General features: G+C 45.6%; 1 protein-coding gene across 1 annotated transcript in view; it reads left to right on the forward strand.

The window, feature by feature from the left end:
* The window catches only part of RFX5 (regulatory factor X5), a 71,186-nt gene extending 59,880 nt beyond the window's left edge, over positions 1-11,306 (forward strand). The window contains exon 10 of the mRNA XM_085637107.1: positions 8,448-11,306. Within this exon, the coding sequence (XP_085493233.1) occupies positions 8,448-9,932 (1,485 nt within the window). The 3' untranslated portion in view covers positions 9,933-11,306. The remainder of the gene's footprint in view (positions 1-8,447) is intronic.
* The last annotated feature ends 4,739 nt before the right edge of the window (positions 11,307-16,045 follow it).

Raw genomic sequence — 16,045 nt, forward strand, 5'->3', positions numbered from 1 at the left:
CCAATAGCTGTGCGGATTGACAGATAAAGGGTTAAAAAAAGAAAGGCATTCTAGTCAAGAGGCTTAAATAGAAGTATATATGCACAACCTTGATACTAAAATGTTAATGTTTTCATATATGTGCATTGATTTATCATCGTTGGGTGTTCATATTATTAACACCTATCAGGTGTTCGAGCATGAATGCACATTTATTGGGTACAATAATATGGAAATATACTAGTTTCAACTTCATTTTTTCACAAAACCCAAAATACATATGGATAAATACAGATAATATTAGCAAAACATAAATATGGATAAATACAGACAGAAATGTGAGAAAAAAAAATACCATAAAAACGGGAGCCCTAGATATAACCTTAGAGGTTTGGCCATACAAAGCTTACAAAATGTGTTAATGTCTCCATTGGCATAAGGCAGAATATCTATAGGATGATTATTGAGGCTATGTTGGGACCAAACTAAATGTTCATTGTTTCACCCCTTCTTGGCGGATATGTGCTTGGATGTTTGGTTTGGTACAGTGTTGGACTCAAGTCATTTGAAATCTGCAGTGATATCCTGGAACTGTGATTCCAACATCATTCATAACCCCAGGTAGGGCACATGCCTGAGTTGATGCCCTGTCCCTGGTTATCCTAGAAGTGATGTAATATGAAGAATTGTTTGTTGTGTGAATCATTTCCTGCCTGGCCGCTTTGTTACACACAGAACAGGTATTCTACTACAAGATGTGGGGGACCCGATCAATCTCACCAGCACCCCCTGTTTTCCATTATCTGAGAGACGTTCTGAACATTCAGAAATAAAAAGCTTCTTTTAGAGTAGAGATACACACCAAACTAAAAGACAATTTTAGCATTAAACAATTTGCCTGAATTCCTGCTTCGGCTCCACTCTAGGTACTATCCTATTTTTGAATGTCCAAACCTGTATAATTGATCTTCTGCAGAACACTTCTGCCACCACTCACTGGATTTTCTCTGTCACTGGAAAATTATGTTCGAGGCATATGAGCTGCAGATTACACACTTGTGCATAGATCGCCATCTAGTGTTGGGCCCGGATGTTTACAGTTGTTTTTCCTCTTGGAAAGTCTTTGGAAAGTCACGAGGTCGGTGACTCCTCCTTTGGATCGTATTGCGCATGGGCTTCGGCTCCATCCTCAGATTGTTTTTTCCCGCCATCGGGCTCGGATGTGATCTTCGCGCTCTGGTTCCGAACAGTTCCAGTTCTTCTATCGATGCGCAATCCTCACCCTAATTCGCGGTATTGTTTCGATCGCGATCCCCACACTCGACGCGGCTCTCATCGATCAAGAACCTTCGATTCCAGTTGTCGACGATGGCCTTCGGGCCTACCCAAGCTCCGGTCCTGGCTAATGGAAAGGACTCCCTTCAAGAAGTGCCCTCGATGTGGGTCCAAATTCCCCCACACCGATCTCCACGAAGTATGTAACCTCTGCCTCTCCCCTGAACACGAGGCTCGAGACTGTCCGGCGTGCAAGTCCTTCCGGTCCAAGAAAACCATTCGGGACCGAAGGGCACGGAGAACTATGGCACACTCGGCGACGGCGATTCCAGATGACATCTTCGGGGAAGGCGTCGATGCTCCAGAAGAACACCACACCGACGAGGGCCTCGTGAGCGCCTCCGAAGCCGACGATTCAGATGTGGAGGACATCACTCCGGCACAGAGGGTCGTGAGTACCGAACTACCCCCCACACCCTCAACGGCACCGAAAAGGGCTTCGGTCACGCCTTCGCCTCCGGGCCTAGGTAAGACCAAAGACATTGCTTCCCACACCGCACCTTCGGGACCGGTAAAAAAGCCGATTAAGCCTTCCGGCGGCTCGGGCTCGAGCCAGCCCACCGTCGGTGCCGAGAAACACTCCTCCGCACCGACGCCGAAAAAGAAAATGGCCTCCTCCTCCTCGGCACCGAGCTCCATACCGAAACACTCAGCGCCGAAAACCAGCTCCACCTCCTCGGTGCCGACACCATCCCCGGAACCGAGCAAAAAAAACAAGGCCACCGATATCTCGAAACCGAAAACCATCTTGGCACCAAATAAACAGACAGTCCTTTCCAGGCCGCATAGTTCCAAACAGCGGACTCGCATAGACTCTAAAACCAAACCACCGGCCCGATGCCTTTGGCGCCGACGAACAAACCACCCTCCGAACAACTCTTTACACCTGATCCATTGCAAAAGACATTGATCAAGGACCCTAAAACCGGACACTTAATGCTCAGCATCAAAAAGAGACAGCTGGAAAAACCTGCCCCAGCTCCACCTCCAAAGAGGAAGGACTCTGCTACCTCCCCTTTCAGAATGCCTTCACCACCTCCTCCTCCACCTCCTCCACCTTCTCCACCTTCTCCTTCTCCACCCCTGCCTCATCATTCCCCAACACCCTCTCCGGATGATAATGTCTATGATGACATAGGGGACGTGCCCCATGACCTACCTACAGGGGACCACACTCCCACAGGCTCCCCAGACCCATGGGACGACTACAACATCCCTGACATTCCTAACGTCCCACAAGATGATCTCTACCCTTCGAGACTATCCCCACCAGAAGACTCATTAGGGTTCAACCACTTACTGCAGAGGGCTGCACACTATCACGGAGTGGATCTCCATACCGACCCTGTGGAGGAGGACTTCCTTCTCAATACGTTTGACACTACGCATAGGGCCACCTCCATACTGCCCATGCTCAAAGGAGTTATTAAACACGCGCCAGAAATCTTTAAAGACCCAGTGAGAGCCAGGGTCATTAACCCGCTAATTGACAAAAAATATAAAGCCGCCCCTACAGATCCCTCCTACATCAGAGGGCCGACACCACTAGATTCACTGGTAGTGTCTACAGCACGTAAGAGAGCCAACTCTCAAGCGTCAGGCGAAGGACCACCACCTGACAAAGAGTCAAAACTATCAGACGCATCCGGCAAGCGCACTGCATCACAAGCTGCCAACATATGGCGTATCGCTAATACACAAGCGCTACCAGCAAGATACGACAGGGCCCATTATGACGAACTTTAAGCCATAATGCAACACCTCCCTGACAAATATAAGAATAGGGCAAACGAGTTCATTCAGGAGGGCAAAACTATCACCAATACCTCCATCCGTTGTGCCCTAGATGCAGCTGACACCGCCCCCAGAGCCATTAATACCAGCATCCTCCTCCGTCGCCATGCCTGGCTAAGGATCTCAGGTTTTAAACCAGAAGTACAAGCTTCCATCCTGAACCACCTCTTTGACCAGGAATATCTGTTCGGCCCAAAAGTGGATGAGGCCCTAGAAAAGATGAAAAAAGACACCGATACGGCGAAGTCTATGGGAGCCTTACAATCACACCCTCCCAGGCGCTCCTTTCGCCGCTCTTCCTTTCGGAGCACCTCCAGAGGCTACTCCTCTGACACTGCTTCCACTGCATATAAGGCCCCTACCCAATCCACCTTTACCAGGGGTTACCAAAGAGGCGGATACAGAGGCAAGAATAATAAAGGCAGAGGCAAGACAAACACCGCCCGCTCTGCCTCCGCACCTGCCCAGTGACTCCCCTCCACTCCCCCCAGACCATCCCACTCCGGTCGGGGGCAGACTCCAAAATTTCTTTTCTGTCTGGACTACCATCACCTCAGACAAATGGGTAACACAAATAATTTGGTCAGGCTACTGCCTAGAACTAATATCTACCCCCCCAAACATTCCGCCCAGACAACGCCCAATGTCACAGGAACATCTAACACTATTAAAGCAGGAGGTAATCTCCCTCCTAAAAAAAGGGGCGATCGAACAGGTTCCTACCAACCAACAAAATATGGGGGGGGGGGTCTACTCCCTATATTTTCTCATGCCAAAAAGAGTCGAGACTCTACGGCCCATCCTAGACCTCAGGCCCCTAAACAAATACATACATTCAGACCATTTTCACATGGTAAATCTTCAGCAGGTACTCCCACTGCTTTCCCACAACGATTTCCTGACCACTTTAGACCTAAAAGACGCCTATTTCCACATTCCTGTACACAACGCTCACAGGAAGTTCCTCAGATTTGTAGTGGACGGCCAACACTACCAATTCAAAGTACTCCCATTTGGAGTCACAACAGCACCACGAGTATTCGCCAAGTGCCTAGCAGTAGTGGCCGCACACCTGCGGAGACAACACATCCATGTCTTCCCATACCTAGACGACTGGCTGACAAAAACCAACTCATACAACCAGTGTGTACAACACACGCACGCCACTATCCAGCTCCTTCACGAACTGGGCTTCACAATAAACCACACGAAGTCCCATCTGCAACCGTCCCACGTAAAACAATACCTCGGTGCCACCATAGACACCTCAAGAGCGCTAGCCTACCCCAGTCCGGCCAAGATCACAAGCATTCAGGCTCTACGCGCAAAATGTACGGCACAACACTCCCTTCCAGCTCGAGTGTTTATGCAACTAATCGGGATGATGGCCTCTTGCATATTCATAGTACCTCACACAAGACTCCAGATGCGTCCTCTCCAAGAGGGCTTAGCGCGCCAATGGAACCAGGCCCAGGGTCAATTAACAGATCTGGTGTTGGTAGACAGTCGTACCCATCGCTCTCTGCAGTGGTGGACCACCAAAAACCTTTCCAAAGGGCGACCGTTCCTGGACCCGGTCCCTCAGATAGTACTGACGACGGACGCATCGCTCTCCGGCTGGGGAGCTCACCTATTACATCACACAATGCAGGGCAGGTGGACACCTCAACATAAGTTACTCCACATCAACCATCTGGAGTTACTAGCCATCTTCTTAGCCCTAAAATCTTTTCAAACACAGATTTCAGGCAAGGCAGTCCTAGTCCGCACAGACAACATGACAGCCATGTACTATGTACAAAAACAAGGCGGCACACACTCTCCGCAGCTCTCTCACCTAGCACAGAGCATATGGAGATGGGCCATACCCCAGAAAATCTTTCTTCTAGCCCAACATGTCCCAGGAGTCCAGAACACTGTGGCAGATCTGCTCAGCAGACAGACACAACAACTCTACGAGTGGGAACTCCACCCACAAGTTCTTCAACCGTACTTTCAAATGTGGGGGCATCCACAGATAGACCTCTTCGCCACCCACGAAAACACCAAATGCCCAAGCTTCGCCGCCAGATATCCGCACCCACTGTCCAAAGGCAATGCGATATGGATGAACTGGTTAGGCAGATTTGCGTACGCTTTTCCGCCTCTCCCACTCATTCCATTAGTGGTGCACAAACTACAACAACACTCCCTCACACTAATCCTAGTAGCTCCAACTTGGGCCAGACAACCGTGGTACACCACACTGCTAGAACTCTCTGTAGTACCACACCAAAAGTTACACCTCTCTCCACACCTCTTAACCCAGAACCATGGAGAGATCAGGCAACCGGACCCAGCACAGCTCAACCTTGCGATCTGGCTCCTGAAATCCTAGAATTCGGTTACCTAAATCTTCCCCCTGACTGCATGAACGTCATCAAAGAAGCTAGGCGACCCACCACTAGAGCGTGCTACGCCGCCAAGTGGAAACGTTTTGTGGTCTATTGTCACAACAATACCATCAATCCCCTAGATGTGTCCATACCACACATCATAGGCTATTTACTGCACCTACAAAGATGCAATCTAGCGTACACGTCCATTAGACTGCACCTTGCAGCCATAGCAGCTTATCTACAAAACAGGCAACATCTATCCCTCTTTAGAGTACCTGCCATTAAAGCCTTCATGGAAGGCCTTCAAAGAATAATTCCCCCCAGAGTGCCACCCTCACCTGTATGGATCCTAAATATCGTTCTCACCAGACTAATGGGGCCTCCCTTCGAATCACTACACAAGTGTGAACTTCAATTCCTAACATAGAAAAACACTTTTCTTGTCGCATCACTTCCCTCAGAAGGGTCAGTGAGATTCAAGCACTTACCATTCAAGAACCTTATCTACAAATGCACCATAACAAGGTTGTTCTACGTACCAACCCAAAATTCCTCCCTAAAGTCATTTCTCCCTTTCACCTAAACCAATCTGTAGAACTACCAGTATTCTTCTCGCAACCACAGACCGTTGCAGAAAGAGCTCTTCACACAATAGATGTCAAACAAGCCTTACTCTACTACATAGAGAGAACATAACCCTTCCGTAAGACCAAACAACTGTTTGTCTCTTACTCACCACCACACAAAGGCAACCCCATCTCCAAGTCGGGGATAGCCAGGTGGATTGTCAAATGCATTCAGATTTGCTACCACAAAGCAAAACGAACGCTATCTGTTCCCCCTAAAGCCCACTCTACACGTAAAATAGGGGCCTCAATGGCATTTTTAGAGAACATCCCATTAGATGATATCTGCAGAGCAGCTACATGGTCAACACCGCACACTTTCACCAAACACTATTGTGTAGATGTGCAAACTAAGCAACAGGCTAGTGTGGGCCAGGCTGTACTCAAAACATTATTTCAAATCACTGCAACAGACACGGGTGGTCGCAGCTAAGGATGGGTACTTCTATATAATCTATGCACAAGTGTGTAATCTGCAGCTCATATGCCTCGAATGGAATAGGCTACTTACCAGTATGCATCTGTTCTTGGCATGTAGAGCTGCAGATCTACACACGCCCACCTACTCCCCGGCTACCTTTGTCTGTTCCAGTTTATCTTATTTAGATACAACACACATGGGCATCTTCACTGTTATTACTACGCTCCATCTTTCCCTGCTGGCGAAAAACAATCTGAGGATGGAGCCAAAGCCCATGCGCAATACGATCCAAAGGAGGAGTCACCGACCTCGTGACTTCCAAAGACTTTCCAAGAGGAAAAACAACTGCAAAAATCCGGGCCCAACACCAGATGGCGATCTATGCACAAGTGTGTAGATCTGCAGCTCTACATGCCAAGAACAGATGCATACTGGTAAGTAGCATATTCCTTTTTGCATAAATATCTGTCTTTAAGTTTCATGTATAGTGATTATTAATCCGATCTCTTCTAAATTGGATCTTCGTATCATAACCTCCAAAAGTGAGAAATTGCAGTTCCTAGTGGCCAACCTATCTTATTCTAGTCCAGATATATGACCCATTTTAGCGGTTGCAAACGGGAAATCGGCCGTTTGCGACTGCTAAATAGGTCTGTGTCATGTACAAACCCTATTTTGCGAGTCGATAACCCATTACAGACTTACAAAATAGGGTTTGCAACTCGCTATTATAGGCGTGTCAAGGGCGTCCCTTCTAAATGGCAACTCGCAGAGCCATGTACGAATGTTTTACGACCGAAATGCGGTCGCAGAACATTCACATTTTACCGCCTATGGAAAGTTGGTGGTAGACCAGTCACAAGTGAGAAGGGGTCCTCAGGGGACCCCTTCCCCTTTGCGAATGTGGGTGCAAATATTTTTTAAGAGCAAGCAGTGGTCCCACAGACCATTGCCTTCTCTTAAAAAATGAAACTGAAAAGATTAATTTTTCTTTTTGAAACGCATCCCATTTTCGTTTAAGTTTAATGGGCTGTATTTCTAAAGAAAAAACTGCTTTATTGAAAAAGCATTCACAGACATGGTGGTCTGCTGATCCGTACAGGCCACCATCTCTGTGAGTGCCAACCATTCCCAATGGGTCGCAAATTACGACATGCCTAATGAATATAAATGAGGCAGGTCCCCTGCGACCCATTTGTGAATCACAAACAGTGTCTTAGACACTGTTGTACATTCCATTTTGAGAGTCGCAAAACATCACAATTTGCAACTCGCAAAATGGAATGGTCGTATATCTGGCCCTCTGTGTTGTGCAGATCAACTGGTATCGTCAACACTAGTATACAAGGATGTGGTTTTTTTAACTTGATATAAAGAGGGGATGTTAAAGTGAACAAAAGCTTTTTTGTTTATCTGCATTAGTAGCTCATGAAATACGCATGTGCTCGTATTGTAAATTTAAACTCTCCATTTCCTTCCATGAAATGCAGTTGTAATGACTACTGTTATATATAGACAGAGAAGTCTGCTTACTTCAAAATCTTATAGTCATACTCCATTACATGAGAAAGTCGAACATATTTAGTCTGCCAGTTGTACTGCCTTACAACTCGTCTGTGCTATAGATACAACTGTTTGTGCATTACTCTCCTCTTCCTGGACAGTCTGTGCGCCAAGCATACACTGAAAGTAAATCTCAAATCGTGAGGATTGATCTTTTATTTGAGGTGCTTTATTCTGATTTGTAGCCCCTTCATTGGTTCCTGAATTAAACTGGAAGGTAAATAGCACAGTGAATCCCAGCATAGTTCCTAACTTCCGATTATTTTGGCGATTGTTTTAGCACCAAAAGAAAAATTATTAGATAACAAGGAAAATCCTTGTAACCTGTTGTTGTTATATTTTTAATTTCAGAAAACAGAAGAAAAGGCATTGAAACCACTGACAAATCCGCAGACTGCTGATAAGAAGACGACCGCTGACGGTGAGAAGTCAGCCTCCAGTCCCCAAGTGGATGCACTTGTGGCTCGTCTCCCTCCACTACGGCCTCGGATGATCTCTGGGGAACAAACTGTGGGACGCTGTGCACAGTTTCAAACTCCTGCCCCTCTGTTTGGGCAGAAGATCACAGTACCTGCAATCAGTAACTCTATCCAGATCTCGCCAATACCTTCTTCTGCTCTTCCCCTCACAATGTCAGCTGGACTAAATGGGGCAGGACTGGTGAGCTTGCAGAAAGCTGTACCAATGATCAATGTGATTTTGCCACGAATGCCTGTGGGTGTTTCAGAAATACAAATCCACCCCACTGTTGCAAATAATGAAAAGGGCGTGGTAGGACAGAGTAGCGAAATTCGGGCAAATGATGCCCCAGACATCCAAAAGAGCACCACACCAAAGCGACCTTTGGAACAAGCCCTTGTTACTGATGCAGCGCACGAAGCTGCCTCCAAGAAGAGGCGCGGACGCCCCTGCAAGGTGGTTGGCGAACCTACATTGGATGCTGCATCATCCCTTTCGGATTCCGAGAAAAGTGGAGTTTCTCCGGGGGCACTTCGGGGAAGCAGTACTGTCTGTGGGGACGATCAATTATTGGATCACTCTGCCGAGAGGGTAGAACATCAAGAAGTGCGCACTGTTTTGCAAATGGGTCTTCGCAGAGTGAGTACATCCTGCGATATATCACCATCCCAACCATCTATGGTGGAGGACAGCTTTGGGTTGGAAGAAAGTGATTCCATAAAGAATGTTGCAGCCCAAAATGAGGCTGTGAATGTGGACAATAGAACAAGTCCTAATAGAGATGAGTTTCAGGAAAAACCTCCGTATGAAAATGTACCTTACCAGGAAAAACCTCCCTATGAAAATGTACCTTCAGGGACTTGTCCGACCATTCAGCATTCTCTATCAGCAGAAGAACAGACAATCCGTCACACAAGTCATTCTAGGCACAATACTGAATCCAGTGTAATTACTACAGATATACAACAAACTCGTCAAATTATTATGTCATCAGATGGGATTGGGGGAGGTTTGGCCTCAATTGCCACTCCTTTGGTCAGTACCAAAGAAGATTTGGTGTCAACCTCTCAAGTTAGTGTGATCCAAGATGGCAGGTACAGCATGCATAAGTACAATTTGGGTCTTGCCCAGGAACAGGGACGAGGAAAAATCCAACAGGCTCAGGAAGCCGTAAAACACATACCATTGCCAGTTGACAGGGTCCTTGCAAAAGGAGGGGCTTTTCATGACTCTGTGAAGGAACCTTCACAAGCAGACCCTCCGGCGATGGATCTTGGAGCAGCCGCATCATCAACCACTGGTCTATCCTGGAGTGTGATCTCTTCAAGAGCACCTCAGGACACTAATAGTGGGTTCCTCTCTAAACCAGGGCACTGAGGGCATTGAAGTCCGAAAACCCCAGCCAAGGTTATTGAATAGTAACCGTTCGCTCCAAAGAACAAGGTCTGAACAAGTACATGCTCTTGAGGGACCGACGATTTGAAGAACATGGCATTATTGCATGCACACAGCATTCTGTTTCCTTTTACATTCAAACATTATGTTTGTGCTGAATTGTGGGGACATTGGTACTAAAACGTTTTGAAGTCGGCCCCCCCAATTTACATATTTGGCCTGATTATAAGATTCATATCAATGGGCAGTCTAATGTTTAATAATTACTGAAAATCCTATGACTGTAGCAGTTTAGGCTTCCTCATTGGAATCTTTCAATGAGCTACTGACACCAAAACGTTATGTATGTATGTATATGGTATTTCTATAGCGTGAATCTAGCCAAAAGGAAGCGTAGCGCTGTACTTGGTCAAAGGCAAGCATAAAGTCAACATGTAATTGCATGGGACACTGTGGACAGATAGTGCATTGTGATGCAGTGTTCTTCCCTAAATTGGAGGCGTGCTGGGGCGGTCCTGATGGAAATGGGGATGTTGTTCTAGATCCTTTTTCACACTTCTTAGTCTGCAGTCTGATGGTGTCCTAACTGTGGTTGTGCTGAGAACACCAGAGGTGGTGAGCTTGCCAGCAAAATAAGTGAGGGTGCTGGTCTTGCTGGCTTTGCAAATGATTTTGCTGGTTTTAAAGATAGTATGTGCTGGCAAGGGAAGTCAGTTGAGTTCCATCCGTATGGGGGAGATGTGATCATATTTCTTCAGGTACGGGATGGGTCATGCTGCGGTGCGCACGATGCTCTTAAAGAGGTGACAGTGTGGATTTATTGATGGCCTGCCGTTTTATCTATGTGAATCTGTCCGCATTCAATTAGTTAAGCAGATAACGTAGCCTCCGTCTTACAGGGCTGCAGTTCTTTCACATAATCTATTTTAATGTCCTGGGGGCACCAAGTGGATTAGGGCAACAGCTCCTAGTCCTCTTCCATGTTAAACAAATATTTTGTCTTACTGTACATTGAGGAATGTGTCAGCACCATTTACCCAAGAATATTCTTGCATGACTTTAATTCCTGCAGTTGTAGCAGGTCAGGGGCCCTTTCTGATGTTAATTTAAAACTGTCTTTGACATATAGTGTTTCCCACTTTGTAATAATAATATGTTGGGCTGGTTGTTAATTTTTCAAAAGGCTTGACAGATCTTGATCTTTCCGACTTTAGGATAACGTTATCTGGATTGAACATACTGAAAAAAGGAGTTTGAGATCAGAGCTTCTGTTTGCTCAGTTTCTGTGTGTATAATGTGTATATATATGTATATATATTTATATTTTTATATAAACTATTGTATTGCTATGTCTCATTTCATTTTAACTTGTCTTTTGGAAGAGGTAGCATGCAGTGTTCAATGTAAATGTATCTGTGTGCTAGTGACATAGATTGCAGACTGCCAAAAGGGGTAATGCATGGTAATGGATATCAATTTAATCCTAGCTTGCATTTGTACAAATAAGTACAAGATGACGAACATTGGGTTTTAGAACTAAATAGGAAGTCTGGTATTCCCACTCAAATTCTGAGAATGAGACACTCTGTGCCTTTTGTATGGTGCCCAGGACGAGAGTGCATGTTAGTGTTCTTCTCCAACTCTATGTGTATAATAGTCTCAGAAGGGGGGACGCATGTTTCACTCCCAGAATATAATTTATGGTGCACTTTTCTGCTCTTGGTTCCTACCTAAATGCTTTTGACTGAGCAAACCACCATAATCATCTAGGTTTGCAATGGTATGTTGCATTTTTATGCGGGACTTGGCCAGGGTGTCTTTAATTAGCAGCTATGGGTAACTTTGGGCATAATGGTGTGATATAATTATCTGCAGGAACTGGTTCGCCCAAGCTTACTACCTTAGTCATTTTCAGTGGCTGTCTTCATTTCCCTTTTTATGTGAGTGAGGTCACCAAGTCGTGGATTTACTTCTTAAAAGGTAAGTGGAAGCACCTGGCTTCTCCAATTAATTCCCACAGGGTTCTAAACCAACCTAAGAAGAACCCTCTCAAATAGTGCCAACACCCAGCCATAAAGTCCATATATCCAGCAGGGCTCCAAAGTTGTAGAAGAGTCCAGGTCCAGTACATTTCGCCCAGATCACTAACTCTTACTTTCATTTGCTTGTGTCAAGCTAACTTTACTGCAGACCTAGATGTTTTGGAGGCTTTGGTTTCCAGGGAGTGACAAAGGCTTTTTTGTGGACCGCTTAAGGATAAAGCCAGAGCCCTAGCACTAGTCTTTTTTACAACCTGTCAAAAGCAGTAAAAGAGGTCCCAGGAAAACTATGTGAAGTAATTCATGCTAATGTACGGTAACTGAAGGTCTTCAGAGATGTAAGGGAGTAGGTCTTTTGTCAAGGAAGTATGTTGGTGCTTCTTTCTGCTTGTTGAAAGGATGTCCAGTTACTTCACCGGGCTTACTCGCATAATACGTTTTCCTGAATTTTGTAGATGAGGAAACGTATTTGATTTTCTCTATAGAAAAGCATTCCAGGACAACCGTGATCTATTCTGATACAGGGACTCTAATTCCTACTTGGACATTTAACAGAGATGTCCATTGTATATGATCTTCATCATGTCCTGGTGGGCAAATGATAGGCTACCCATGCACATCCACCACTCATATTAACAAAGAATCTGCAGCTTGAACAAAACACAAAAATCTAGAATGATCCTGAAATAATGAAAATAGTGAAAATAATGAAACTACACAGAACAATCAACAAATACTATTAGTACAAGTTCAATTCATGGTTCTTGAGCGGTTATGAAGAATATTCAGGTCCCCTTATCTGCTATAAAGATTCATGAGATGTGAATCTGCAAACTTTTCGAAATCCAAATCATGTCAGAAAAACTATAGACCATTGTTAAACACACATAACTGAGCATAGTAGGGCATATGCTTGGAGTGCAGAGCTTTACCATCGTGACCTCATGATCGACTGAATCAGGAAGGACTTAGGACCACAAACACTTCAATAAGAAAGCTCTAAAATATAGTGTATCCTCTTGTTTCATCCTTCCCCATCAACCATATATTATGCTCACAGAAGTCAAGCCTCCTAACCAAAGGTCCAGGTACCTGGAGAGCAGCCCTTGGCATAGTGCCATAAGGTGTGTAAGAGGCTAAATAACCATTCCTGCCCACTGTACCAATGGACAACGTGGCCCCTGTTATGGGACATAGAAGTTCTCACTACTGTTATTCAGCTCTTCAGATGTCTTGATATCTGTGGAAACAGATTTCAGTGATACTGGAAACCATGCTTTGTCTTTTACCCAGGACTACTGTGTCTGAATACCAGGGATAAATGTGTCCATCACAAAATTGTTAAATCTGAGGCCCGGATACATGTGTCTATTCCAGTTACATGCCCATTCGCGTCCCCAGTCATTTTCTTGCATTAGAAGTCGGATTTGTTTTTCTCCGTTTGGATTACCTTGGCCCTCATCATTTGCCTTTTGCTTGTATCCTCACCTGTTCCCTTCCTGTGAGTGATTTGAAGAATCTTGTGTATTGTCGACCCAAGGACATATTGTCCAACTTGATGGAGCATGAAGCAGGTTAATGCTTTGTGTTGAAATCCTACAAACACCTTCCTTTGGATTTCAGATTATCATCCTCATTCATGGCAGGAGACTGGTCTGTCAACGGGGACATGCGCTTGGCCTCCTTCCTTCTGTTGATGATACTGGTCACCCTGGTGCCTTAGCAGGTAGGGTTTGGTTGCATGAAGAATTGCAAAGTTAATCTGGAGATTTGTCAGGTACCAGACCTGTTCCCACAATACAACAACATGAGAACAAATGGATCCAATTGGGGCCTCTAAACAGATACATCAGTGTCTTTGTTCTTTAATCGATCTGTCCATTTTTAGTACATTCTTTTGTCTTCTACCAGACCTCATTATGTCGTTTTTTGCTGACTCATGCTGATTTCACATGGAATCTTGGAAAGGCTGTGTCCTTGCTTCCGAAAGCTGTGGTCACTCAAGTGGCACGTCAAGGGTTCTTCACCTGTATTTTCCACTTAAGAGAACTAACCAGGCTGCAATTAGAATTTGGTTCTGTTGGCCTGGTCTTCCAAGTTGGTTTAGAAAAGGGTAATTGTCACTCTCGGGATCCAACACGAGTGATGCACTCTTCCACACCATCCATGCATCCACCACTAATTGTACTTGCTATTATATGTGGGGCAATAGTAGAACCAAGGAATGCGGAATGGAATAAGAGAAAAAACAGACACTGGATACAACCACTCTGTCTCTTCTAGATGGTGACATCTGCCGGTCAGAGAAGATTTAAAGGTAGTAAAAGATATATTAATAATCTGCCATTATTGTTTTGCATCTAATGTGATCAGTGAAGGGATACCGTAAAGTTATCTCTGCAGAACCTACTCTCTGTGTTCTTGGTATGAAACATTTCTGATGGATAGATCCACCAGCAGATTCCTCACATGTTAAATTAACACAGGTGTCAGACTGGATCTGGAATCTTCAAAGTTCTTTGATGCTGGTAGGGGGCGATGACTCTGAATTGCTGCTGGAAGTCACTTCCTGATGATGTCACCGAAGCCATATTGCACCCACCCCAGGGCAATAACATCAGTTCCCTTTTTTCCGCGCCTTCATTGCGGATCGGAGCTCGTTCTCTCAGAGTTTTGTACTACAGTACCAGTACCTCCAAAAATAATAATAAACAATGCAGTGCAAAGATGTTTCCCCCGAAGCTTTCACACTTTAATCCGTATAGGGACTGAGAGGGACAACTTCTCATTACTGACCCTCACTCGATCTGCCTGTGGTGCCTGGGGGTCAGACCATTACTCTAAGTCATGTGAGTCTTGCCTCAGTATGCATCTTAATGGCATGGGCCCACGATGACAAGAGATGCAGGCATCTCTACCAGGCCCGCTCGAGGTCACCATCTGCGTGCTCCTCGATCAGACAAAAGAAGCCGAAGAAATGCAAGAAACACATAGCTTTTTCTAAGGGTAAGTCATCCAAACACCCTCTGACTCCCACAGGATCTTCATTCTTGGAGCCGTAGTTTGTACTTGTTACTCATCCTCAACCAGCTCTGCTGGCAGAATCAACCAGAGCTGAACTGACCTAGCCTGTGCAGCTTCCAGTGCCTATGCTGTCTTATCCCAACTTCCAAGTCCTGGAGTCGGACTCTGCAGCCTTTTTTAATGCCATGTTCAGGATCTTCTACAGACCTGCGACCCCCTCTGGTGCACCTTTGGGCCCAGTGGGGCACCCCAGCATGCCTATATGCATGCTATTTATGGCAACAGGGTGTCATTTGGAGTTGAGTTGTTCTTTTCTTCATGCTGGTCGAGAAGTAAATGACTCCGCAAATAGCACTACTCCAAGGCTGCTGGAGCTGTCTCCTCATCCTTCTGAGATCCCACCGGTGCCGAGTTCAGCATTGCCTGCACCTTGTTTCAGATCCAAGATTGAGGCCCATAGATTATTGGAGGAGGAGAGATATCAAAAGTAATTTGGTCTTTCCTATGGCCACGCTATCCACGATCTCTTTTGGTCTTATTCTGATCCCCTTAATCTTTATGGGACTGAAGAAGGGTTGGAACAAGGCTCTTTACCCAGCTGCTGACTTTACTGGCTACACTTCAACCAGTAGCCTCAATACCTCTCCAGGAATATAAAAATGGACTACCCTTCTGGGCCTCCTCCACCTGAGGTCAAATCCTTCCACCCGGTGGTGAGGAAGGAGACAGAGGTTCTGGAGTTGACCCTGCCCTCCTCTGAAACCAAATGTTCTCACTGAGGTTCTGCAGTGTTCTGCCCAGTCATTTGAACCACTAGTCCTCGTTAATGTGGCATTACTGGACCACTTCCCTCAGTATGAGAGAAGCCCACTTCTGCTCCTACAGTAAATAGATTGGTGGAAAAACGCTATCATCCTGCCCCTGGGGAACCATGTTTTCTGTCCACCATTCCTCTTCAGAGAGATTGGTAACTCAAGCTTCTTGATCTTCAGGAGAGGTCTCTGGAAACTTTTTTGTCTCCTCCGTCCAATA

Source organism: Triturus cristatus, chromosome 12 (genome assembly GCF_964204655.1).
Source record: "Triturus cristatus chromosome 12, aTriCri1.1, whole genome shotgun sequence".
NCBI classification, from domain to species: domain Eukaryota; kingdom Metazoa; phylum Chordata; class Amphibia; order Caudata; family Salamandridae; genus Triturus; species Triturus cristatus.